This window comes from Neofelis nebulosa, chromosome 4 (assembly GCF_028018385.1).
Source record: "Neofelis nebulosa isolate mNeoNeb1 chromosome 4, mNeoNeb1.pri, whole genome shotgun sequence".
Lineage (NCBI taxonomy): Eukaryota > Metazoa > Chordata > Mammalia > Carnivora > Felidae > Neofelis > Neofelis nebulosa.
The window spans coordinates 92,018,396-92,043,070 of NC_080785.1; the positions used below are offsets into that span (position 1 = coordinate 92,018,396).

The 24,675-nt window shown below is 41.8% G+C and overlaps 1 protein-coding gene across 3 annotated transcripts in view; it reads left to right on the forward strand.

The window, feature by feature from the left end:
* Positions 1–1,278: 1,278 nt before the first annotated feature.
* PIK3CG (phosphatidylinositol-4,5-bisphosphate 3-kinase catalytic subunit gamma) overlaps positions 1,279–24,675 on the forward strand; it is a 33,344-nt gene continuing 9,947 nt past the window's right edge. Inside the window, exons 1-10 of one of the 3 annotated variants that reach the window (XM_058728760.1) lie at positions 1,279–1,424; positions 3,565–5,571; positions 9,213–9,278; positions 9,384–9,609; positions 11,369–11,472; positions 15,423–15,569; positions 17,124–17,214; positions 18,474–18,604; positions 19,593–19,704; positions 21,418–21,575. In XM_058728760.1, coding sequence (XP_058584743.1) covers positions 3,577–5,571; positions 9,213–9,278; positions 9,384–9,609; positions 11,369–11,472; positions 15,423–15,569; positions 17,124–17,214; positions 18,474–18,604; positions 19,593–19,704; positions 21,418–21,575 — 3,030 coding nt within the window. In that variant the 5' untranslated portion in view covers positions 1,279–1,424; positions 3,565–3,576. Of the gene's footprint in view, positions 1,425–1,465; positions 1,619–1,654; positions 1,802–3,564; positions 5,572–9,212; positions 9,279–9,383; positions 9,610–11,368; positions 11,473–15,422; positions 15,570–17,123; positions 17,215–18,473; positions 18,605–19,592; positions 19,705–21,417; positions 21,576–24,675 lie in introns of those variants that run through there. The other 2 variants (XM_058728758.1, XM_058728761.1) reach the window with 2 other exon arrangements.

Genomic DNA, 24,675 nt, shown 5'->3' on the forward strand with positions numbered 1-24,675 from the left:
AAGCTAAGACCCCAAGGGGTCTGTGTGAAAGGAGACAGATTGGATCAACAATAATTTATTCTGATGTCAAAGGAACTCGGAGAACCTCTCAATTATATACCTCCAAGAAAGCACCATCCTACTGGCTGTTCCTGGGACTCAGCTGGAGTCCATGAGAACACAGACTAGAGGATGAACTCAAGTATAGAAAACCCTGGGAGAGAGGAGATGGAACACTGGTTCAGGATCTGAGTGGGCTTGGGGGTTCTAGAGGAAATTGAGGTCACCTGAAAATACAGAGCTGCTCTAAAAATGATTTGAGATGATTTTTTCTTTTCTTTTTCGAGTTTTTTTTTTTTTTAATGTTCGTTTATTTTGAGAGGCAGGGAGAGGGGACAGAGGATCTGATGCAGACTCTGTGCTGACTGCAGGGAGCCCAACATGGGCTGAAACTCACGAACCATGAAATAATGATCTGAGCTGAAGTCAAACAGTTAACCTACTAGACCACACAGGTGCCCCTAGTATGGCTTTTCTATGTATTCTGTACTCCCATGGGACTCAGGAACCATCTCTTAGTGACTGTCTATCTGATGGGATGACAGTGCTCAACTCCCCAATTTTCCCCTGACACCAAAAAACCTTTTATTTTGTCTGCAGCCAATCATGGCTCATAGTAAGTCTCCCTCTACAACACACATGGACACATGCATGCACATGCGCACACACACAACAGTGATATTTTGGACCCTGAATGCTCTGAAAATATACAGAAATGTCTCACCAAGGTAAGGAAGCAAGCTCCCAGACCTTGTCTTTGAAAATATTCAGCTTGTGTAACTCAGGCCCCTGGATCAGTAGGTTTCTCTCCCCCATTCCTCAGTTACAGCATATGAACAAGAGTTCATTTGAGTTCCTGCAAAGAAAATTTAATTAAGTGAGCTTTGCAGGACTAATGAGTTTAATTTAACTCTTAAAAATCTGCCTACCAGGCTGTTTCTCTAATATTGTAGCTGTTAGGCCTTTTCTTCTAAGAACTATCTAGAAAGAGTATTTATGTCTCATGTGTTTATGTCTTGTGAATGTGTAATTTGTTTCAGTCTCTCCTATTTAAAAAAAATTAGTTCAAAGAATAGAATATGTGTGTGTGTGTGTGTGTGTGTGTGTGTGTGTGTGTATGGTAAACATTTTTCATTCCTGTGTTTCACTCTGTGCTATAACAGGAAATGCATTTCTGACACTTTTAAAATGAGCAATCACACGTATAATCAACTTGGTTAAAACTTCCTTCCTGGTAACTGCAACACTTCCTCTGCATCTGGATACGAAGGGAGACCCAGAAAAGCGGAAGAGTTTAGAGGCACACTGGGTAGATTCGAATTTGTTTTGTTTTCAAAAATTAAACAAATGATCCTTCAGCATCATCACCTCCGCTGCTTTATCAGGTATTACTTCCTTCTATTTTTTGCTCTTTGTTGGGTCTGACTCGGAATAGTGACACTTCCGTCTGGGGTAGAATATTTTTATCTGAAACGGTTGTCGGTTCTTGAGATGATACTACCACTGAATGCCTCCGTTTCATTGTCTGGCCAGACCTATACGTGTGGATATCCATAAGGTTCCGGCCATAGCTTTGCAGGTGCATCTGTCCTTTTTGTTTGTTTGTTTTTGTTTGGGAGGAAGAGGGAGGGCACAGGAGCTTGTGCCAGCCGGGTTTTACGTTCTCACAAGTGCATGCTTAGCGATTATTGTGCTTAACAGTGTTCCTGATGTCTTCTCATAAGAGGAGAAAGCTTCATAGCCTCAGCCATGAAGGAAAGCAGTGAGTATTTAGCCAGCCTTTTTTTCCTCTGTGTCTTGTATCTTGTAAGACTGTTTGGTAGCACTGAGGCAGAAGTTATTGCTGTGTATTTGTATTTTGCCTCAATATGGAACTATTTTGTTTCAGTTTGTTGTCAATATAAATATATCTTGTGGTTCTCTTCTTTGGTAGTTATTCTACAATGTAGCAACAGACCAAACAGTGAATTAAAAGCTACAAGAGATAGTCCTCTGGAACAGTTGCTTTCTGTATTTACTGAAGATAACTTCATAATATTTTAAGAGAGGGACTATTGACTTTATAAGTCAGCTTAAAAGTCAAGATTTGAAACTTGTCTTTCTTATCTTTGAATCAAACTCTCCTTTTTGGTATATATCAAATGGTCCACTATGAAGGAAATAAGTAGTTATGAGTCTCACTAACATTAGTCATTTAAGAGAGTAAATGACAATTTTGGAAACAATTTTTGTTTCAGTATTTGATTCTTATGTGGAACATATCTTACAACCTAGGGATACTAGATATTAAAATCAAAACACCTTGTTTGTATTTCAATTTTAATATTTTTAATATTTCAATCATTATTTGAAGTGTTTCCTATTGCATTCTGTCACACTTATACTGAAATGCTTTGTGCGGAGTAGGTACTCACTAAAGACTTGAGGAAAGTGAATTGATGAGAATCAGTTTGTGAATTCTCATTATAGAGATGAAAATATGAGAGCAAAAAGGAAGTTAAGGGATCGATTGGGGTCCAAATAGCAGGTCACTGGAGTCCAGAAATCCACCCTCCCATCTGGTGGCTTCTCCACTATCTAATGCAGGGGCAGATGGAATGAATTGGTACAAAGTTAAAAATATCTGATTGTTCATGCTAGAAGAGTACAGCCTTGGGTGACTCCCCTAAGATACTGCTTTAATGTAGCAATGACAGCCAGAATGTCTACACATTTCGTGATTCAAAAATTCAAGTATCTGCAAAAGTTCTTGCTTGCGACTTCACCAATTCTGATGTTTTTGAATATTATCAATGAAATTACTAACTTTCCTAACTAGAAAGAAAAAAAAGAAAGAAAGAAAGAAAAGAAAAAGACAGACAGGAAGTTGACTAGGGAGGAGATACCTGATCCAGACAGTTTGAAAGTCGAGAATGTGAAGCGTGGTTGGGCGAGGTATCTTGGTCCCAGAGAGAAGTGTAAGAATGAACAAAGATGAAACAAGTTGAGGGCGTGTTGTCACAGTGTGGGGTTTCAGCATCTCACGCTGCACCTTGAAAATTAGAAGTTGATCATTTAACTGGATGATTTTATTCATCTATCCATTTCAGTATGCTTAAGAACAACGCTTACCACCTTGAGCCATTATAAAGTGTCAGGGACTGTGATGGATGAGTGCTTCGCATCTCTCTCTCTCTCTCTCCTTAATTAAAGTTTCAAACATAAGGTACCTGATTGATGAACCCCCATGTACCTATCGCCCATGCCGAACAAGCATATTACCTTTTTTAATCCTCACCTCCATCTTCTGAGGTATCATTAAACCCATCTTACAGGTGGGAAACAGGCGCAGAGATTCTCTAACTAGCTCAAGTCACCCTGATACTAAGTGGTGGGACCAGCATTCCTGGGCCCCACTTCCAAAACCCCTATATCTTCGGGCGCACATCACTGCCTTCCTCTACCTTCTCCTTCTGCCACCTCGTCGAAGAGTGTTAACAGAAAGTGCCTGTCCCGTGACCAAGCCCTCTGTGTCTCCACTCCCAGGTCGCGCAGGGCATGGAGCTGGACAACTATGAACAGCCCGTGGTTCTGAGAGAGGACAACCGCCGCCGGCGCCGGAGGATGAAGCCGCGCAGCACCACGGCCAGCCTGTCCTCCATGGAGCTCATCCCCATCGAGTTCGTGCTGCCCACCAGCCAGCGCAACAGCAAGACTCCCGAGACGGCGCTGCTGCACGTGGCCGGCCACGGCAACGTGGAGCAGATGAAGGCCCAGGTGTGGCTGCGCGCGCTGGAGACTAGCGTGGCGACTGACTTCTACCGCCGGCTCGGCCCGGACCACTTCCTCCTGCTCTACCAGAAGAAGGGCCAGTGGTACGAGATCTACGACAAGTACCAGGTGGTGCAGACCCTGGACTGCCTGCGATACTGGCAGGTGCTGCACAGGAGCCCGGGCCAGATCCACGTGGTGCAGCGGCACGCGCCCTCGGACGAGACGCTGGCCTTCCAGCGCCAGCTCACCGCCCTGATCGGCTACGACGTCACCGACGTCAGCAACGTGCACGATAACGAGCTCGAGTTCACGCGCCGCCGCCTGGTCACCCCGCGCATGGTCGAGGTGGCCGGCCGCGACCCTAAGCTCTACGCCATGCACCCGTGGGTGACATCGAAGCCCCTCCCGGAGTATCTGTTGAAGAAGATCACCAACAACTGCATCTTCATCGTCATTCACCGCAGCACCACCAGCCAGACCATCAAGGTCTCGGCCGATGACACCCCAGGCGCCATCCTCCAGAGCTTCTTCACCAAGATGGCCAAGAAGAAGTCTCTGATGGATATCCCCGAAAGCCAGAGCGAACAGGATTTTGTGCTGCGCGTCTGCGGCCGGGATGAGTACCTAGTGGGTGAAACGCCCATCAAAAACTTTCAGTGGGTGAGGCAATGCCTCAAGAATGGAGAAGAGATTCACCTGGTGCTTGACACGCCTCCAGACCCAGCCCTGGACGAGGTGAGGAAAGAAGAGTGGCCACTGGTGGATGACTGCACGGGAGTCACTGGCTACCATGAGCAGCTGACCATCCACGGGAAGGACCACGAGAGTGTGTTCACCGTGTCCCTGTGGGACTGTGACCGGAAGTTCAGGGTCAAAATCAGAGGCATTGATATCCCTGTCCTGCCCCGGAATGCTGACCTCACAGTTTTTGTGGAGGCAAACATCCAGCATGGGCAGCAAGTCCTTTGCCAAAGGAGAACCAGCCCCAAACCCTTCACAGAGGAGGTGCTCTGGAATGTGTGGCTCGAGTTCAGTATCAAAATAAAAGACTTACCCAGAGGGGCTCTACTCAACCTCCAGATCTACTGCAGCAAAGCTCCAGTGCTGGCTGGCAAGACCTCTGCAGAGACTCCCAGTTCCGAGTCTAAAGGCAAAACTCAGCTCCTCTATTACGTGAACCTGCTGCTGATAGACCACCGATTCCTCCTGCGCCACGGGGAGTATGTGCTCCACATGTGGCAGATATCTGGAAAGGGAGAAGACCAAGGGAGCTTCAATGCTGACAAGCTCACGTCTGCGACAAACCCAGACAAGGAGAACTCAATGTCCATCTCCATTCTTCTGGACAATTACTGTCACCCAATAGCCTTGCCTAAGCATCGCCCCACCCCTGACCCCGAAGGGGACCGGGTTCGAGCAGAAATGCCCAACCAGCTTCGGAAGCAACTGGAAGCAATCATAGCCACTGATCCACTTAACCCTCTCACAGCAGAGGACAAAGAATTGCTCTGGCATTTTAGATATGAAAGCCTTAAGCATCCAAAGGCATATCCTAAGCTCTTTAGCTCCGTAAAATGGGGACAGCAAGAAATTGTAGCCAAAACGTACCAATTGTTAGCCAGACGGGAGGTCTGGGATCAAAGTGCTTTGGATGTGGGGTTAACAATGCAACTCCTGGACTGCAATTTTTCGGATGAAAATGTAAGAGCCATTGCAGTGCAGAAACTGGAGAGCTTGGAGGACGATGATGTTCTGCATTACCTCCTACAGCTGGTCCAGGTAGGGATTCTGGTGTTCTCAAGGGAGCACTCTTCTCAAAGAGTTTATTTGCATGTGCACAGGCACCCCATTCAGTTGTCACCAAATGCCCTTTGCCCATATTGTGTCATAGTCAGTCAATGGAGATCTGATGAAGCCACTTCAAACAGCAGTAAACTGTTCCATTTACTTCTTTTACTGTCTTTGAGGGGTTGCCAACAATCATTTTGAGGACATAGTATTTTGCTTTTTAGGAAAACTGGCCCTATAGGAGTAGCTTGTTCTCATTTACTATATTAGTGACAGATGCAATTAGTGGAATGCTCCCTTGTACCAAGGCTCTGAGGCTGCAAGTGATTTGCATGCGTTTCGTGTATTATCACACTGAACTCTCCAAACAACTATGATGGAGGTCAAATTAACATTTGCATTATATATATATGGAAACCAAGGCTTAGAGAGTCTAAGTAATGTGCTCAAGGTCACATACTTTTAAAAAATCAGACCAGAAATCAAACCCAGGCAGATTGCCTCCAGGCCCTGCTCTTTTCTCTGCCTCCAATTTCCTGCATCGATCCAGGGTGAGGGGGGTACCTGGGTGTATCAGTTGGTTAAGCGTCCGAATTTGGCTCAGGTCATGATCTCGGGGTTCGTGAGTTTAAGCCCTGTGTCTGGCTCTCTGCTGACAGCTCGGAGCCAGGAGCCTGCTTCAGAATCTGTGTCTCCCTCTCTCTCTGTTCCTCCTCTGCTCTCTCACACACACTCTCTGTCTCTCTCTCAAAAATAAATAAACATTAAAAATTAAAAAAAAAAATCCGGGGTCAGGATAGTGTGTCCCAGAGAGAAAAGCTCACCCTCTTTGATCACGCTTATCATAATTCATAGAATAACATCTCCTATCTGGGTGGGACCTCAAAAGCCCCTCTCTTCAGACAGGTCTGGTATAGGATTTCCACTCCTGTTCTCACACCTTTCCAAGTAGTCCAGAAGGACTAAGTGATTTGCCTAAGGTTTACCTAGGAAGTTGAAGAAAAAAGGAGGCACAGTTCTGCACACCAGAGCACTTCTGAGACCGTATTGTGCTGTTTAACAAGGAAGAGGAAGTAAAGGAATTGGAACAGAATGCTATTTTAGAGTGCAGACATGTCCCTCCATTAATTCAACAACATGTACTCTGCACTTCTGGATGCTAGAGAGATCAGTGATCACAACAGAGCCTGTCTCTGTCCCCCTATAGCTTGTGATGCCGTGGGGAAGACTGACATTAAATGCATTAAATGCATACACATACAAACAGATATTTCATAACAAATTGTGCAAGTGCTCTGGGGGAGATCTGCAGGGTATTATGAGAAAATAGGCAGGGGTCCTGGAGATACTTAATTTAGATTGAGGAAACCAGGGACAGTTCTAAGTAAGTGATGTTTGACCTTCTCTTTATTTATTTATTTTTTAATTTTTTTAAATGCTTATTTATTTTTGAGCGGGAGAGAGACAGAGCATGAGCATGGGAGGGACAGAGACACACACACAGAATCAGAAGCAGGCTCCAGGCTCCGAGCTGTCAGCACAGAGCCTGATGCGGGGCTCAAACTCACGAACCATGAGGTCATGACCTGAGCCAAAGTCGGATGCTTAACTCACTGGGCCACCTAGGCACCCCTGACCTGAGCTCTTGAGGATTAGCCACTTTTAGTGTTAGACACTAAACTCTGTAATCATTATTTGTAGTTAGAGGAAGGCCCTGGAGTTTTCTGAGCATTTTGAATATTCTCAACTTTAACTCTGAATCTTTGCCTTCTCATTAAGCAGATACTTGAAACATTACACTTGACCTTTGCCTTCATCTGTTAAATGTATCTAATAGTTTTCTCTGCCCACTAGTTCAGATAGTGACATAAGACAAATGAAAATGACAATGAAAATTAATTCACTAATGAATTATTTTTCATTGTCATTTTCACAAGTAAATTTTGCAGAATTGGAAAATGAATCGTGTTCTTCTTGGAAATGTTTTAAATGAAAGAGGTCAATAAGTAATATTAACATTGAATTTGTGGTCATAAATTTGAAAAAGGGTAGTCATTTGTAAAACTATTTGAGACATTTTCAGATATGGCTGAATGACTCATTCCTGATTAAAATGGTCTCCTAGTTGAGATCTGCATTGTGTTTACAGAAGTGAAACACGAATAAGGTTGAAACGACTCACGTTTGAGCTGGAAACTTAGAAAAACAATTCTGAAGTCTGTACCAGTGGCCAAATAAACCACATTCTCAGAATTCAGACCTTAACGGCAGCTACAGGCACCTACCGGCCCACAGCCATGAAAAGCATCTTTGAGGAGCACCTGGGTGGCTCAGTCAGTTGAGCGTCCAACTTTGGCTCAGGTCATGATCTCATAATCATGGGTTCAAGCCCCACATCGGGCTCTGTGCTGACAGCTCAGAACCTGGAGCCTGCTTCAGATTCTATGTCTTCCTCTCTCTCTCTGCCCCTCTCCTGCTCACACTCTGTCTCTCTCTCTCTCTCTCTCCCCCAAGAATGAATAAACATTAAAAAAAATGTTTTTTTAAAAGAAAAGAAAAGCATCTTTGGAAGCATGTCAATATTGATCATTTCCAAACTGGAAAACCAGAGTAAGAACTGGAAATTGTCCCAAGAACCACACAGGCCCTAAAAGATAAAGTGGAATGGGAATTTCTCTTGTTCCTTGGGGGGGAAAAAAAAGGTAGACCATTTCTATCTGTAAAGAAAATACTGAGATATTTCATTTTAAGCCTCTCTTTATGCACACACACGGTATCAGCCTATAAATCTATCTACACATCTGTTAACAATTTAAACTATATTTGTTAGTCTTGCCATAAAATTGTGAACTATTGCAGACTTACTGTAAATACTAAGAATGTTATAACAAATGTTCCTATACCACCATTCTAAATTATTTTTTTATATTTTATTGGTGCTTTTTCTTCAGTCATAGAGCTGTCTGCCACGCAGGTCAATACCTCTATAACAGCCAAGTGATACAAAAACTACAAACCCTAGGAAGCACATAAAATCAGAGACTTTTCAGAAAAAACTCTCTGTATACACTGCCGCATGGCAGAGGGTAGTGATCACTCTGTGTGGGTGGATCCAGGCCTGCTGTTTACTTGGAGTAAGAGCCCATGAGGTAGCGTGGTGACCTGCCAGCGAGATGTGAAACATGCATCTTGAGCTGAAGGGAAGCTATAGAATTTTTACGATCTTCACCTCTAACATATTTTTCTTGTTATATGTTGTGTCTCCACTGTGCGTTTTCTTTCCAACAACCTCTTTTACGGATGTGTTACAGTCACCCCCATATTTCCCCTCTATCGTTCCAATAAGTCAAGTAAGCCCTTAATGGGAGCCAAAGCCTAACCTTTGAAGGTAGCAAAAGAACATAACTGGAGTCAAGAGTTCTGGTTTCTAATCCCAGTCTCTAAGCAAGTGGCTCACTCTGACCCAAAGTGTCCTCAAAAAGAAAGGGTTGAGTGAAGTGACTGGTAAGATTGCCATCAGCCTAGCCAGAAAAGACCCAGTAAGGCAGAGCGCTTTTCCTCCATTTCCTTTCTCCCCTGATTAACCAACACAGAAATGCAGTCCTACAAATGCCCCTGTGTTCTTCCTTTAGGCTGTGAAATTTGAACCCTATCATGACAGCGCCCTCGCCAGATTTCTGCTGAAGCGTGGCTTACGAGTAAGTACTTCCACTTTGAGAATAGTGTGACCTTTTAAAAGTTAGCGAGAACTGACTGATAGAGCATTAGTCACAACTGTTCACCCTTCTTGTTCCCACCTTCAGAACAAAAGAATTGGTCACTTCTTGTTTTGGTTCTTGAGAAGCGAGATAGCGCAGTCCAGACACTACCAGCAGAGGTTTGCAGTGATCCTAGAAGCCTACCTGAGGGGCTGTGGCACAGCCATGCTGCATGACTTCACCGACCAAGTGCAAGTGATCGAGATGCTACAGAAGGTCACCCTTGATATTAAATCGCTCTCTGCTGAAAAGTATGATGTCAGTTCCCAAGGTATGGTGCCTCTATTTTCAATGCCATTATCCCTGCGATTCTCCTTCCTTTGGGGAGGCGGGCTGTACCTTCCTAAAGGAAGCCAAGAACACATTTTTCAATCTTCCATCTTTGTGGAGTAAGCAAATTTAAAGTCCTCCTTTTACAAGTTCGTATTTTTTAAAACTATGGATATATGCTAATGATGAATTTATAATAGATGTTGAACTCTTTGAAAAATTTAAAAAGCATGCAGATGTAAGGTGTATAGTTAAGAACGATTGAAGGCCTGAAACTAATATTACACTGTATGCTAACTCACTGGAATCTCAATTAAAAACTTGAAATTAAAAAAACAAAAACAGAAAAAACAGAACAGTTGCACGCACAGGAAGATTAGTTATTTGCAAATATTTACTTTTTTCCTTCCTTTCAATATATGTGTATAATTTTCAAATTTTCAGTCTTTTAAAGAAATGAATTGGGGTGCCAGGGTGGCTCAGTTGGTTAAGTGTCCAACTTCAGCTCAGGTCATGATCTCACATCACAGTTCGTGAGTTTGAGGCCCATGTCGGGCTCTGTGCTGACAGCTCAGAGCCTGGAGCCTGCTTCAGATTCTGTGTCTCCCTCTCTCTCTGCCCCTCCCCCACTCACACTCTGTCTCACTCTCTCTCAGAAAATAAGTAAACATTAAAAAAATTTTAAAAAAAGAAATGAATTATTGAGAAGCTATTTAAATTTGTGTATATATATTTATATATGTCAGTATACTTCTATTTTTTATATATATTTATATAGAGATCAGCATAATTATACACAGACATATATACCTCCTCTCTGATGTCATTTCCAATATGATCTTATCCCTAATAAATCCTGTCCCTGCCCCTAGGAAAATTAATCACTCTTTCTCTGTATTCCCCTAGGCTTTGGTTGGTACTATATTAAGATATAGTCATTGAAACATCTTTCTGGTCTGGTAAACTGCATGAGCCTTGAAACTAGGGGATATTTTTTATTCATTTTTATATACATAGACCCAGCACTATGGCTCATAATGGACACATATACTAACATAGTCAGCTAGTATTTTGAATATTCTGAATTTCCACTTTTCCCCTTGAATTCCTTTCCAATACACCAATAATGTTCTCTCCAAAAAAACAATCGTGGTCATAATCATCTTACTTTTATTTTCATTGTAAGTAAGAAAGGGAAACACTTGTACCGGCCTCTAGTATGTTATCCAGGAAGAAATTTTTAACCTATATATTTTGTCTTAGAATTTAGAATTCTAAAGACCTCTTGAGTTTGAGGCTATCACACTGTCTCCACATAACCTGACTTCTTCTTTTGAAAATAATTTATAGAACCCTAACTGAATTGCATTTAATATGGTCTTTGAATGTCTGTTCCCCAAACCAAATGGCAGTTCAAAGTTTCACATCTTGGGAAGAGAACAACAGTATATATTCCTTAGCATTACCTTCAAAATATCCTTCCCTACCTGATTGTCTTGGCCTCCCATATCTTTACTCGCATGCTTCTATCCACTGCTGTAGTATTGTGTACATGGTTGTATTGCTCACAGTAAACCTGACTTATCTTGCCACGTCTTATGGTTAGTTCCTCAAAGACAGAAACCTACACCCTTTGCTCCCACTCCACACCAGACCAAATGTATAGAATGTTATGAATAGACGTGGCCTCAGGAAATGCTATAGATAATGTTGGTGATTATTTGAACTCAAGTAACTTTGTGCACTTCTGACAATTACAGTTATTTCACAACTTAAGCAAAAACTTGAAAACCTGCAGAATTCGAATCTCCCAAAAAGCTTTAGAGTCCCATATGATCCTGGACTGAAGGCCGGAGCACTAGTGGTAGGTATCACCTCGATGTCCCCAAGTGGTCTTTATGTCTTGTAACTGTCTGTGCATGCTTCACAGGGCCTTGTGGGTAAAAGCTAATGTTTCTGTAGAGACAGAGAAGCTGGAAAGTCCCTGGACGGGCTTCTGTCAAGCCTTTCTCTAACCACTAGCTCCTCAAAGCCTCAAAACCAGGCAGTCTCCCATCCATTTTGTTTTAAATCAGCTTTCTTAAGGAATCATTTACATACAATAAATTTTGTTCGTTTTAAGTGTGCAGTGCAATGAGTTTTGACAAACGTATGCAATCACATAACCACCGGCATTGTAACCAGGATACAGAACACTTCCATAGAGACGTTATAGGGAAGGTTCTTTCATGTTCCCTTGCAGAGTTAGTCCTTTCCTCCTTCCATCCCCTATCCTGAACAACTGATCTGGTTCTGTCATGTCATTTTCTAGAATTTCATCAAGTGGAATCATACAGTATGTAGTTTTTGTTTCTGGATCCTTTTACTTAGCATGGTGCTTTTAAGATTCATCCACATTGCTGTGTGTGCCATCTGTTCCTTTTTATGACTGGGTAGTAGTCCTCTGTGTGGATATACTATGATTTATTTTCCATTCACCTTTTGAGTAAATATTTAACAGTGAGATAGTTGAGTCATGGTACATGTGTGTTTAATTTTATAAGATACTGCTGAACTATTCTTCCAAAGTGTGTAACATTGTATATTCCCACCATCAATGTACATGAGTTCCCACTGTTCCACATCCTTGCCAATACTAATTATCACCAATCTTTTTAATTTTAGCCATTCCAATGGTGAAGTGGCATCTCAATGTTGCATTTCTGTAATGATGTTGAGTATCTTCTCATGTGCTTATTTTCCATCTTCTATTGAGAAGTTTCTGTTCACATCTTTCATTCATGTTTAATATGGGTTGCCTTCTTATTTTTGAGTTGTTTATATATTCTAGATACAAATCCTTTATCAGGTATACATTTTACAAATTCCAGTCTGTGGCTTACCTTTTCATTTTCTTAGTAGTATATTTCAGAGAGCAGAAGGGTTTTTAAATTTTTATTAAGTCCAATTCATCACCTTTTGTATAGTTTGCTTTCGTGTATCCTAAGAAATATTTGTGGGGCGCCTAGCCTAGGTGGCTCAGTTGGTTGGGCGTCCAACTTTGCTCAGATGATCTCACAGCTCATGGGCTCAAGCCCCATGTCGGGCTCTGTGCTGACAGCTCAGAGCCTGGAGCCTGCCTCAGATTCTGTGTCTCCCTCTCTCTCTGCCTTTCCCCCACTCACACTCTGTCTCTCTTTGTCTCAAAAATAAATAAACATTAAAAAAAATTTTTTTAAAGAAACATTTGCCTAATCCAATAATACTCAACCTGGAGAGACACCCCCAACACACACACACACACACACACACACACACACACACACACACATACACACACACACACCAGGGAACATTTGGTAATGTCTAGAGGTATTTTTTACTGTTACAACTGGGAAAATTCTACTGGCATCTAGTGAGTAGAGACCAGGAATGCTGCTAAACATCCTACATTGCACAGGACAGCCCCCCAACAACAATGAATAATCTAGCCCAAAATGTCAACAGTGCCAATGTTGAGAAAGACTGCCTAATTCAAACTTCCTGGAAGTTTCATAGTTTTCACTCTTACATTTCAGTCTTTGATCCAGCTTGGAGTTAATTTTTGGGTATGATGGAAAGTAAAGATCAGGTGTGGTTTTTTTGGTATTGAATATCCAACTTTCCTGGCACCATCTGTTGAAATACCTCGGTGCTTTTGTCAAATATCAACTGCCCGTATATGTGTGGGTCCATATCTAGATTCTCTAGTTCACTTCATTGATCTAAATATCTGTTACCTCATGCTCTTGGTTGCACTCAGATAATATACCACTTCACGTGTGCATAAGAATCTTACAACAGTATACTTCTATTAACTTCTTCCTGACCTTTATGCTATTTTTGTCATGCTTTTACCTCCTACATATGTCATAAACCCAATAGTAATTATTATTATTGCCTTAGTTAAAAATATTTAGCAGATTTAATAGATTAAACTTACATATATAAATGTATATATATAATGTATATAAATATAAATATATATATTTATATAAATATGTCATATATCTATATATTTACCCACACATTTACCACATTTTGGGACTCTTTATTTCTTTGTAAAGGTTTGTGTTTCCATCTGGCATCATTTTCCTTCAGCCTTAAAAATTTCTTATAGTGCAAGTCTTCTGGCAAGAAATTCTTCCAGCTTTTGTTTGTCTGAAAACCTCTTTATTCTACCTTCGTTTTTGAAAAATGTTTTCCCTGAATATACAATTCTAGGTTGGCTTTTTTTCCTCCCTTTCAGCAGCTTTTTCTTTGGGCTTGCATATTTTCTGTAAGTTTCCTGTCATTCTTACCTCTGATTTCTGTATGTGTCTTTCTTCCCCAGGCTACTTTTAAGATTTTCTTTTTGGTACCATGGTCTTCAGCAATTTGATTAGGATCAGCCTTGGTATAGTTTTCTTTATGTTTCATCTCCTAGGGTATGTTGAGCTTAGATAAACAGCATAGTTGCTCTGTAGTAATGGGCACATGGGAGTACCAGAGCCCTGTAGGAGTGAGGCACGCAGAGGACAGGATCTGTCATTGCCTCTTGAACACCTCCACAGACTCATAGGGTTCCTCGGAACACAGTTTGAGAATCCTTGCTTTTCAGTGTTATAACTTGCTCTCCCATAACATTTGCAGATTTGGTGAGAACACTTGCTGTACTTTTACCCAAATCATTGAACATCATCTTCCAACTAGGACTTTGTTTTTTGTTTTTTCAATTTAAATCCAAGTTAATTAGCATATGTGTAATAATGGTTTCAGGAATAGAATTTAGTGATTCATCACTTACATATAACACCCCGTGCTCATCCCAACAAGTGCCCTCCTTAATGCCCATCACGCATTTAGCCCATCCCCCCACCCACCTCCCCTCCAGCAACCCTGTTTATTCTCCGTATTTAAGAGTCTCTTGCGGTTTCCCTCCCTCTCTGTTTTTATCTTATTTTTCCTTCCCTTCTCCTGTGTTCATCCGCTGTGTTTCTTAAATTCCACATATGAGTGAAATCATATGATATTTGTCTTTCTCTGACTTCTTTCCCTTAGCATAATGCATTCTAGTTCCATCCACATTGTGGCAAATGGCAAGATTTCATTCTTTTTGATTACCAAGTAATATTCCATTATATATAAATCCCACATCTTCTTTATCCATTCAAAAGTCAATGGCTCTTTCTATACTGTGGCTATTGTCAACAGTGCTGCTACAAACATTGGGGTGCATGTGCCCCTACAAATCAGCAATTTTTTATCCCTTGGATAAATACCTAATAGTGTAATTGCTGGGTCGAAGGGTAGCTCTATTTTCAGTTTTTTGAGGAAACTTCATCCTATTTTCCAGAGTGGCTATACCAGTTTCCATTCCTATCAACAATGCAAAGTGTTTCCCTTTCTCCACATCCTTGCCAACATCTGTTGTTTCTTGAGTTGTTCATTTTAGCCATTCTGACAGGGGTGTGAGGTGGTATCTCATTGTGGTTTTGATTTGCATTTCCCTAATGATGAGTGATATTGAGCATCTTTTCATGTGTCTGTTAGCCATCTGGATGTCTTCTTTGGTAAAGTGTCTGTTCATGTCTTCTGCCCATTTCTTCACTGGATTCCTTGTTTTTGGGATGTTGAGTTTGATAAATTCTTTGTAGATTTTAGATACTAATCCTTTATCTGATAGGTATTTGCAAATATCTTCTCTTCCAACTAGGACTTTGTACTGGTTGTTTATAATAATATTTTGCAAGAGGATTTACGCATCCACGATATGTGTTCATTATATGTAGGAAACATGTGACTATTTCCTTACAGATTGAAAAATGTAAAGTGATGGCCTCCAAGAAAAAGCCCCTATGGCTTGAGTTTAAATGTGCCGACCCTACAGCCCTATCAAATGAAACGATTGGCATTATCTTTAAACATGGTGATGATCTGCGCCAAGACATGCTGATTTTACAGGTATGCTACCATTAAGGAATTTTTTTGTTCAATTACCTGAAAAAAGAATTCTGTATTTGATCTAAAAAATGCCTGCTACTGATTTTATTCGCATTCTCCTATTTTGTCCATGTACAATGATCGAAGATTTTGTAACAGAGAGTTGGCACTGGGGGAACATGGCTGTGGGCCATTAGATATGTGATCTAGTGAGCATCCCAATGCTGTCTATTCCTGAGAAGAAGCATATCCAACTTTCCCATATAGCCAGATATGTCTCCCTCACCTAACCTCTCTTTTTATACATCCCATTCCTAGTGTAGTAACATAAAATATAGACGTATGTACCCCCCCTGGCATCCACTTTATTCATATTTATAGACATATCTGTGCACCCACAAGTGCTCTCCTTATATACTTCACTTTGATCTACATCCACATCCACAAACTCAAGTGAATGATTTGATAGGAAGGAGACAGAAGAATGACACATAAGTGACTGAAGAAATCATGCAGTTAAGTAACAAGCATGAATAAGTTACTAGACCAGAAGGTGGACAGTAATCAATGTTAATCATTTTGCATATTTTCTAACATTTCTGGATCAACTTTAGCTTTGCAAACCTGGAAAGTAATCTTCTCCATAGTCCACCGTTGTAGAAGTAACACAATTCCTAATATTTAATGTGGTTTATTTAAAATAGGCAAACCCCATTGATTTAAATGTAGCCTATTAAAAAATTGGTCATGTTTTCAATTCTCTCTGTGTGTTTCTGCTTGTACTTGTTTCTAATACGGAAACAATAATACTTCTTGCTCTCTTTTCAAGAATACTATGTGTATTGTCCCAGAAGTATTAAAAGAAAGAAAGAAAAAGAAATCCTTCAAACCTTTTGAAGGTTTGCTGCCTTTCAAATAAATCCATAGAATCTTCTGATTCTTGGCAGACAAACTCTTCAGAAACACAAAGCATCACTGTGTTCCTCTCCTTTTGAGGGGAACTTTGCACTTGCCCTTTATGTACTTGTTTCCCTGCTGAGGCACACTGCTTGGCAGGTGAGGGCAAGTTAGGTGAGGTCTTGAAGCCTTAGTCTCTTCATGTGCAGAATGGGAATATTAATCATATTCATGTTATAGGGTAAATGCAAAAGATTAACACAAAACAGCACTTGGTAAATTAGCAAGCATTCTCATCGGTGCTAGTGTTGCCTTGGTTTAGCCCCAGAGTGCCTTATGGATAAAAATTTCTAAGAATGTAGGGGAGAACACTTTGTTGTGATGGTAAAATATACATAAGTGGAGTGGAACATTTGAATGCTGAAACACCACTGCAACCTCTCCCCACACGAACTCCACATATCCTCTTCCCCAGGGTCCATCTCAGGGACCAAATTTAACAGGCTCCCAGGGAAGGGGAACTTTAGAGCACCAGGTTGATAAATATAGTTGCGACTTACAGACTTTATGCTGACATATATTTTGTGTTACCAGACACAAAATACATGTTGTTTTTTTAAGGGAGAAGAAAAATTATTAAACCAATGTAATGGAAACGTTTTTGTGTTTGATGTCTAGATTCTACGAATCATGGAATCCATTTGGGAGACTGAATCTCTGGATCTGTGCCTCCTGCCATATGGTTGCATTTCAACTGGTGACAAAATAGGTATGTGATTACCTCAGGAGATGAATATACCACTCAGCTCGTTCTAAAAGATCATAAGTCCTTTTTTAAAAATGTCTAGTTATTTTTGAGAGAGACAGAGACAGAGAGAGACAGAGAATAAGCGGCGGGGGGGGAGGGGGTAGAGAGAATGGGAGACACAGAATCCAAAGCAGACTCCAGGCTCTGAGCTGTCAGCACAGAGCCCAATGCAGGGCTCAAACCCACAAACCGCAAGATCATGACCTGAGCTGAAGTTGGATGCTCAACTGACTGAGCCACCCAGGCACCCCCCTAAGTTGAGCATCTGACTTTTGATTTCAGCCAGGTCATGATCCCAGGGTCATGGGATCGAGCCCCACATGGGGGCTCTGAGCTGAGTGTGGAGCCTGCTTAAGATTCTCTCCCTCTCTCTCTCTCTTTCTCTCTCTTCCCCCCACCCCGTCCCTACCCCACTTGTGCACACACACTCTCCCTCTCTCTCAAATAAAAAAATATTGAAAAATAAAATAAGGGATCATAAGTCCTTTAGCGTAGGCATTTAATAAGTGAAAAATTACAATCATAATCCAAATAGAAAAGGAAGAAAATGTTCCAAGGTTGGTGAATGTGACTCTTGATTTAATATGGATCTGTTGAAAATACATGAATGTGTGATTTAAATCCCTGTGACTATACATGGAAATGATTTTCATAAGAACTTGTTCCCTCCTCTCTACTTCTCCACCTCTAAACTGTAACTCGTTTCACTGCACATTAAACCTCTCTCTCACAAATAACGTTTAAAAATAGACGCAAAGATCTGTCACTTATTTTAATATCTTAGAATTCACATTATTGAAACTATTACATACTCTACTCTTAGGTGCTTTTACAGACATTTAACATTTTTGTTTCAATCAGACATATTTTTATTCAAGTTTCCAATCCGAGAACTGTACAAAACCACTTCCATTTGACCCTGTGATTAAAAAAGGAAAAGGCACCGTTTGCCAAGCACATATGCTCAGCACATAAGTGCTTTTACTTATTGCCTTTGAAAGCCAACCTTTCCTCTTTTCATTCAGGGATTGAAAGCATGTCCCACAAAACTTCTGCATCCTCCTCCTTTTCTTTCTCTCTCTCCTAAGAAAACCAAACCAGGGAAAGAGCCGCCTGGTTGAAAAGCCCTCTGCCCTCCTGTCAACAGAGACCCAGCCATTCCTCCTCTGGGTCAGGCCCCAAGCCCCAGTGTCCATCAGCCTTTGTGCATCTTCTCATAGGAATGATCGAGATCGTGAAAGAGGCCACGACAATTGCCAAAATTCAGCAAAGCACCGTGGGCAACACGGGCGCATTTAAAGATGAAGTCCTGAATCACTGGCTCAAAGAGAAATGCCCTATTGAAGAAAAGGTGAGCTCCAGCTTTTCCCACACTCTGAAGGCTCCTTATGAGCTGTCATTCATGTAGCAATAATGGGTTTGCATTTTCAAAGGATCTACCGATGTCGTGCCTCCTGAGGTTTGGCAAAATACTTTACCTGTGAGGCCGTGGGGGTTTTAAGTGCCTTCCCGTGTGACACAGCATATCTGTGTAAGACGGAAGCTCTCAGTTCAGAATGCCAGTGAGCATTTGTTTGTCCTTTGACTATCAGGCATGCTTTGCATAAAATTTGGTTCTATGAAGTAACTTGGTGGGCACTTTTTACGACCACCTCCTTTTGATGTTCGGCAGAAAAATCTAGTTACCGTGGATAGGTCCTTTCCTACCTGGGAGATGCCACATATCCTCCAAAGTAATTTCTGATGTACCTCTGCACTCTAAATGGTAAATTAGAGATCCTGAAAACATCAGTTTCACCATCTTTGCGAAGCACACATGCTGAATCCTTCACAAGCTGCGTGGTTAGGCTGGCTGTTTGGCTGCTGTTTCAAGTTCTGCGGTACAGGATTACCACTTCTCATTTGCATGGTTAGCAGCCCTTTGGGTAGGAAATATAATTAGCAGCATTTATTAGTCTGTTATATGTGTGGATTTGTGAACCCATGCATACGTGAAATGGTCACAAGCAAAACATGTTCTCCACTGAAGGAGAAATTATTATAGGTTCTGTAGCATTGGCAAACGATGACATGGAGAGGAAATGAACCCTTTGATTAAATTACCATTGCCCTTTGACTCTCGTTTCCTCCATGTGCTATTGTGAGTCACTGAATCTTCACCTAGAATGTAAGGAGAGCAAGGAGAAAGTTGGCATGTAGCAGATAGGTTGTTAATGAAATCAGGTGCCATGAACTTGAAACTGGTTCCCAGAATAGTACCTTTTTGGAAGTCGTTTATAACAGATCCACACTGCTCTTTGTAGCTAGAACACAACTAATGTTCAGATGTGTCTAATTAGTTTCAGGCAGCAGTGGAGAGATTTGTTTATTCCTGTGCTGGCTACTGTGTGGCTACCTTTGTTCTTGGAATAGGCGACAGGCACAACGACAATATTATGATCACAGAGACAGGTGAGTTTATTTATTATAATTTGTTTTTACAGTGGTAAAGCATACAGGACATAAAATTTACCAACCATATCAACCAGTTTTAAGTGTGTAGTTAAGTGGCATTAAACACATTCACCCTGTGGGGCCCCTGGGTGGCTCAGTCTGTTAAGTGACAGGTGTCGGCTCATGATCTCACAGTTGTGTGGATTCAAGCCCCACATTGGGCTCTCAGCCTGGAGCCTGCTTTGAATCCTCAGTCTCCCTCTCTCTGCCCTTTCCCCACTCATGTGTGTGTGTGTGTGTGTGTGTGTGTGTGTGTGTGTGTGTTCTCTCTCTCTTTCAAAAATAAACATTAAAAAAATTTTTTTTAATTTTTTTTCAACGTTTATTTATTTTTGAGACAGAGAGAGACAGAGCATGAATGGGGGAGGGTCAGAGAGAGGGAGACACAGAATCCGAAACAGGCTCCAGGCTCTGAGCTGTAAGCACAGAGCCCGATGCAGGGCTCGAACTCACGGACCATGAGATCATGACCTGAGCCGAAGTCGGCCGCTTAACCGACTGAGCCACCCAGGCGCCCCCCAAAAAATTTTTTTAATACATTCACATTACTGTGCACCCATCACCACCATCCCCCAGAACTTTCTCATCTTCCCCAACTTAAACACTGGCCCCACTGAACTGGTACTAACTCCCCATTTCCCCTATCCTTCAGCAGAGAGTAATATTTAAAGAGTTTAAGATTGGAGTACACATCTAGAAGTCATTACCATGTAGGAACATAGATGTTGCGATCACCCCAGAGAGGAAGAAGATACCAGAAATGAGACCTAAGAAGGAAAAGCGATTAGCTAGAAAGATAAGTAGGGGCATATCCCAGAAGCTGGTGAAGGAGGGTGTGATCGATAGTGTCAGATGTTACAGGGAAGCAACAAAAAGAACTCCCAGACATCCTTAAATCTGAGATGCTCTGCCTTCCTAACCTACCTCGTGTCACGAGTTCACCGACCACTCTGACCATGGTCAGTATTGGCTGCCGTGCCATGAAAAGTATCTCTAAGAAATTTGGACCAGTTTAAAAGTGGGATCCAGAAAAAGCACCATATTGAGGTAAACTGCTTACTCTCCGTGAGAATCAAAAGACATCACGTACTTATGGACCATACGTATGATACAGGCTATCTAAACAAGAAGAGATGATGGTAATCATGGTAACAACAGCAACAGTGGTAGAAACTGACTCAAAGGAGATTCACAGTGATGTATTTCTATGGTGCTACTCAAAAGGAAAAGGTGAATGCCTTCCCCCACCCCCCCATCCTCCACCCCCACCAAGCAGAGCAAACCATCAGTCTATCCTGAGTCATATAAAGGGCATAAGAGAGTCTCGGGCAAAATGATGACAGATTAGCCAGAGAGTTCTGACTTCTATTTCTAAGAATAATTCTCAGACGAGACGAGAATTTTTTTAATGGCATTTGGCTGTCATCTGAAGAACACCAGAAGGATATCAAAAACACACTTGGTTCAAAGAGTGCTTTGTGGTTACTACCATACACACCTGCTAAGCTGAAAAATATCACAAGCTGATAAAACAGTATAAAAATAGCTCTCTCGCCCAAGATAGCTCATTTTCAGGCAACTTAAAAAAATATCTCAGGAAATAAACAAACCAGAGGGTTGTTACAAGTGCTTATGCCCGCGTAATGATGTCAGACATTTTCTTCTCTTAAGGAAATCTATTTCATATTGACTTTGGACACATTCTCGGGAATTACAAAAGTTTTCTGGGCATCAATAAAGAGAGAGTGCCATTTGTGCTAACCCCAGACTTCCTGTTTGTGATGGGAACTTCTGGAAAGAAGACAAGCCTGCACTTCCAGAAATTTCAGGTAACTGGCCTCCCTCTTCATTGCCTCTGCCTCCTCCCAGAGTACCAATCAGATAGTGCCTTCAGGGCACAGCAGCCTTCCCCCTCACTCCACGTTAAGGCTTCTCTGCTTCTGACTACCCTCCCTCCCCTCTGTTCCCTCCATTCCATCCCTGAGTACAAAACGTGGTTTCCCATCTAAAACCAACCAGGAAGTGAGAGAGAGCATTCCGTAATCAAATAGAGAGCAAATAGAGAATGCCAGGATGGCACTGTGCCCAAAAGGGGCTTTCAGGAGGAGCGTCTGGTAAGCAGGTTTAGCCTTTGAATATTTATCAATTCAAGACTGTCTGGAAGATCCGAATTCCACATGTATTTTTTCAGGACTCTGAAACAATTGTGAGCTTCTGATTTTTGCTGCAGGTATGCGTTTATCAGGTTACTACAGAGGGAATTCTGGCCGCACCACTGTATGTAGTCCCCTTTCGGTGAAGGACAGTCTCTTCCATCACTTGATCCTATCAACTCCACTGCGGGTTGTACAGAAAAGCTCAGGCCTGTCCTGCTCACCTGTAAACAAGCTCCTGCATGGGTCACCCCATCTCCCTGGAAGTGTTCACATCCTGCTTTCTTTGTCACTCCTTCCTGGTCTCCATCCACTTTTGACTATCAAATATTTCAAAAACGCAAGGAGTAAAATTTTCACGCTTGCAAATTTAATAACTGTGAAGGAACAGACCTTGAAATTACTACGTAATGACTACATAAAATACTTATTTATAGCCCACACAGACACAAAACAGATCAGTAGAGGCAAAGAGGGATTCCATTATATGCACAAGCGCCTTGGGTCCCCTTTAAAGAGTGCCACCGCCCCCCCCCCCCCCGCCCTCCCCACTTTAGGCCTGTCTTAAACCCGGTGTGGCTTGCAATCAGGTCAGGAACAAGCCTTTTTTCAGAGTCTCTTCTTGAGTTCCCTGTTATCCTTGGGACATGGCCTGGGCCTTGAAATTGTGTGGAACAGGAACTAGGATGTATGTATTGTTTTGAAACCTGCCTGTTCTTGTTTGTTCTCCCGGCTGATTTCGATTTGATTACAGGACTTACCCGTCCCCCAGCCTCCACAGTTCTAGGAGCCTTGTCAGAGAAACTGAGATCTTTGGGGCCAGATGGTCTTAGGATTTTTTAGTGTGTGTTTCTGGGTAAACTCAACTGGGTTTCAGACTATTTCCAGGGATTTGACACATTTCAGTCCTGTTTTTCTTTAAAGTTAAAAATCACATATGTTGACAACTTCCTGGAACAGAAAAATGGTTCCAAAAATAATAATAATAACCTGGAAGAATTTTACCATTTAAAGAAGTGGGGGACACTCAATTCTCCTGCAGAGGAGGGGGTTCATCTACCTAGCTTCAAGCACAGCGGCAATCCTGCCACCAGGAGAGGCAGGCGCAAAGGCATCCGCCCTCGCTGGCAGGCTCTCCTGCTTTCTGTGCCTTCTCTTCCTTTTTGTCAGCATCGCTCCCCAGAATGACCACCCAGAGTGCCCGTGCCACCCCTAAAATCCCAGCAGCACTTCTTCCTGTAATCTTCTTTGTTGTTAAGTTTCAAAATATTCTTTAATGAAAAGATTTGGGATGTGGGAGGCCAAGGAGACGTTGCTCCCGGCCCCAGGCAGCTTCCACTCCAAGCATGAAACCTTTGCAAGGCGCCTTTGTGCCAACCTGTTGGTCTGGGACCAGTTCTCCATCCCTGTGACCAAAGCTGCTTTCTTAAAATCACTAGAACCTCTTTTTTTTTTTAAGGGATTTTTTAAAGGGATTATTTGAATGAAATGTGTAGAATGCTTCCCCCAGTGCCTAGACCACAGCAAAAATTTAATACACAGTAGCTTCCGATGTCACATACATCACAAAGGGTCTTCCAACTTTGAAAACTTTTAAGTTGAGAAGCCCTCTTAGAAATGAGATCTCAAGTCCAACGGCAACATATGAAACACAAGAAAGTAGTAGCATTGTTCTGGTTAAAGAGCACGCGGGGGTCCAAGCTCTGCCTGCTTGCCCCCACCCCCAAACCTGCGCCCTTGTCTGCCCCCACCCCCCCACCGGACAACAGGAAAAACAGTGGACATATATACATCTATGTGTACAATTATACAGACACAGGCTTTCTAAAGTTTCCAGCTTGATAAAGATGAGCAGCAGGTTTTTCGTCATTTGACTCAGACCTTGTGACAATTTTTTTTTTTAAACACACTACTAAGCCTTCCGGATGTTTTTCTGTTTTTTAGTTTTATGTTCCCTTTTTGAGATGACATCCTTCAGGCTCTGGGAGTACATCTCTAAACCCTCTAAATAGCAACGTAGGATCTTGTATACTAAAACTGCCACTTTTAGGCAGGCTGGGAAATGTTGTATATATTTACATTTTAAATCAAAGGTGTCCTCATTTCCAGTGAACCGCTAATTTTGAATGGGAAGGTTATTTAATGCATGCATCACATTTAAATAACCTGTTAGGGAGGGTGGATAAAAGCTGACCCACTTTTTGTTAAGGGTGAGGTGAGCCTTCCCCACAAAGATTTAAAAATATATCTAGCTCTTGGCTGGTGGACAGAAGGCCAGAAAATGAAAGAGGAAGGCACTGTTTTATCCCACCCCTTTCTTTTTTCCAAAATACTCAGTTTAGCCCCGGACCATATTAATAAATTATTTCTAGAATAGGGCAGACTTCAGGAGCAAGCTGTAATCAGACAAAAAGACATAAAACCAAGGTGTACTCACTACTTGAGTCCAGGAATATCTGTTAGCCTGCGGAGCACAGTCCTATACACCAGGTGCTAAACATGTACATTTCAGTGGTGACGATGTTGATAGATACATTCTCTTTTGAAAACTCTCTCCCTTACTGAAGAGTGAAAAGAGAAAACAATATTTTACCCCAATAATTTATTTTAGAACCACTTTGCTTTAAATGTCACTAAACGGTTTTAGAACATAGATTACATGCAAATACATTTATATCATTAGCAAATGAAATTTGCCTTCCCCTTTATTTTTATATAGGAATGTGGGGGCTTCGTTTCTAATTTTAAAAGTAGAACGTGTTTCTTTTTAAAAAGC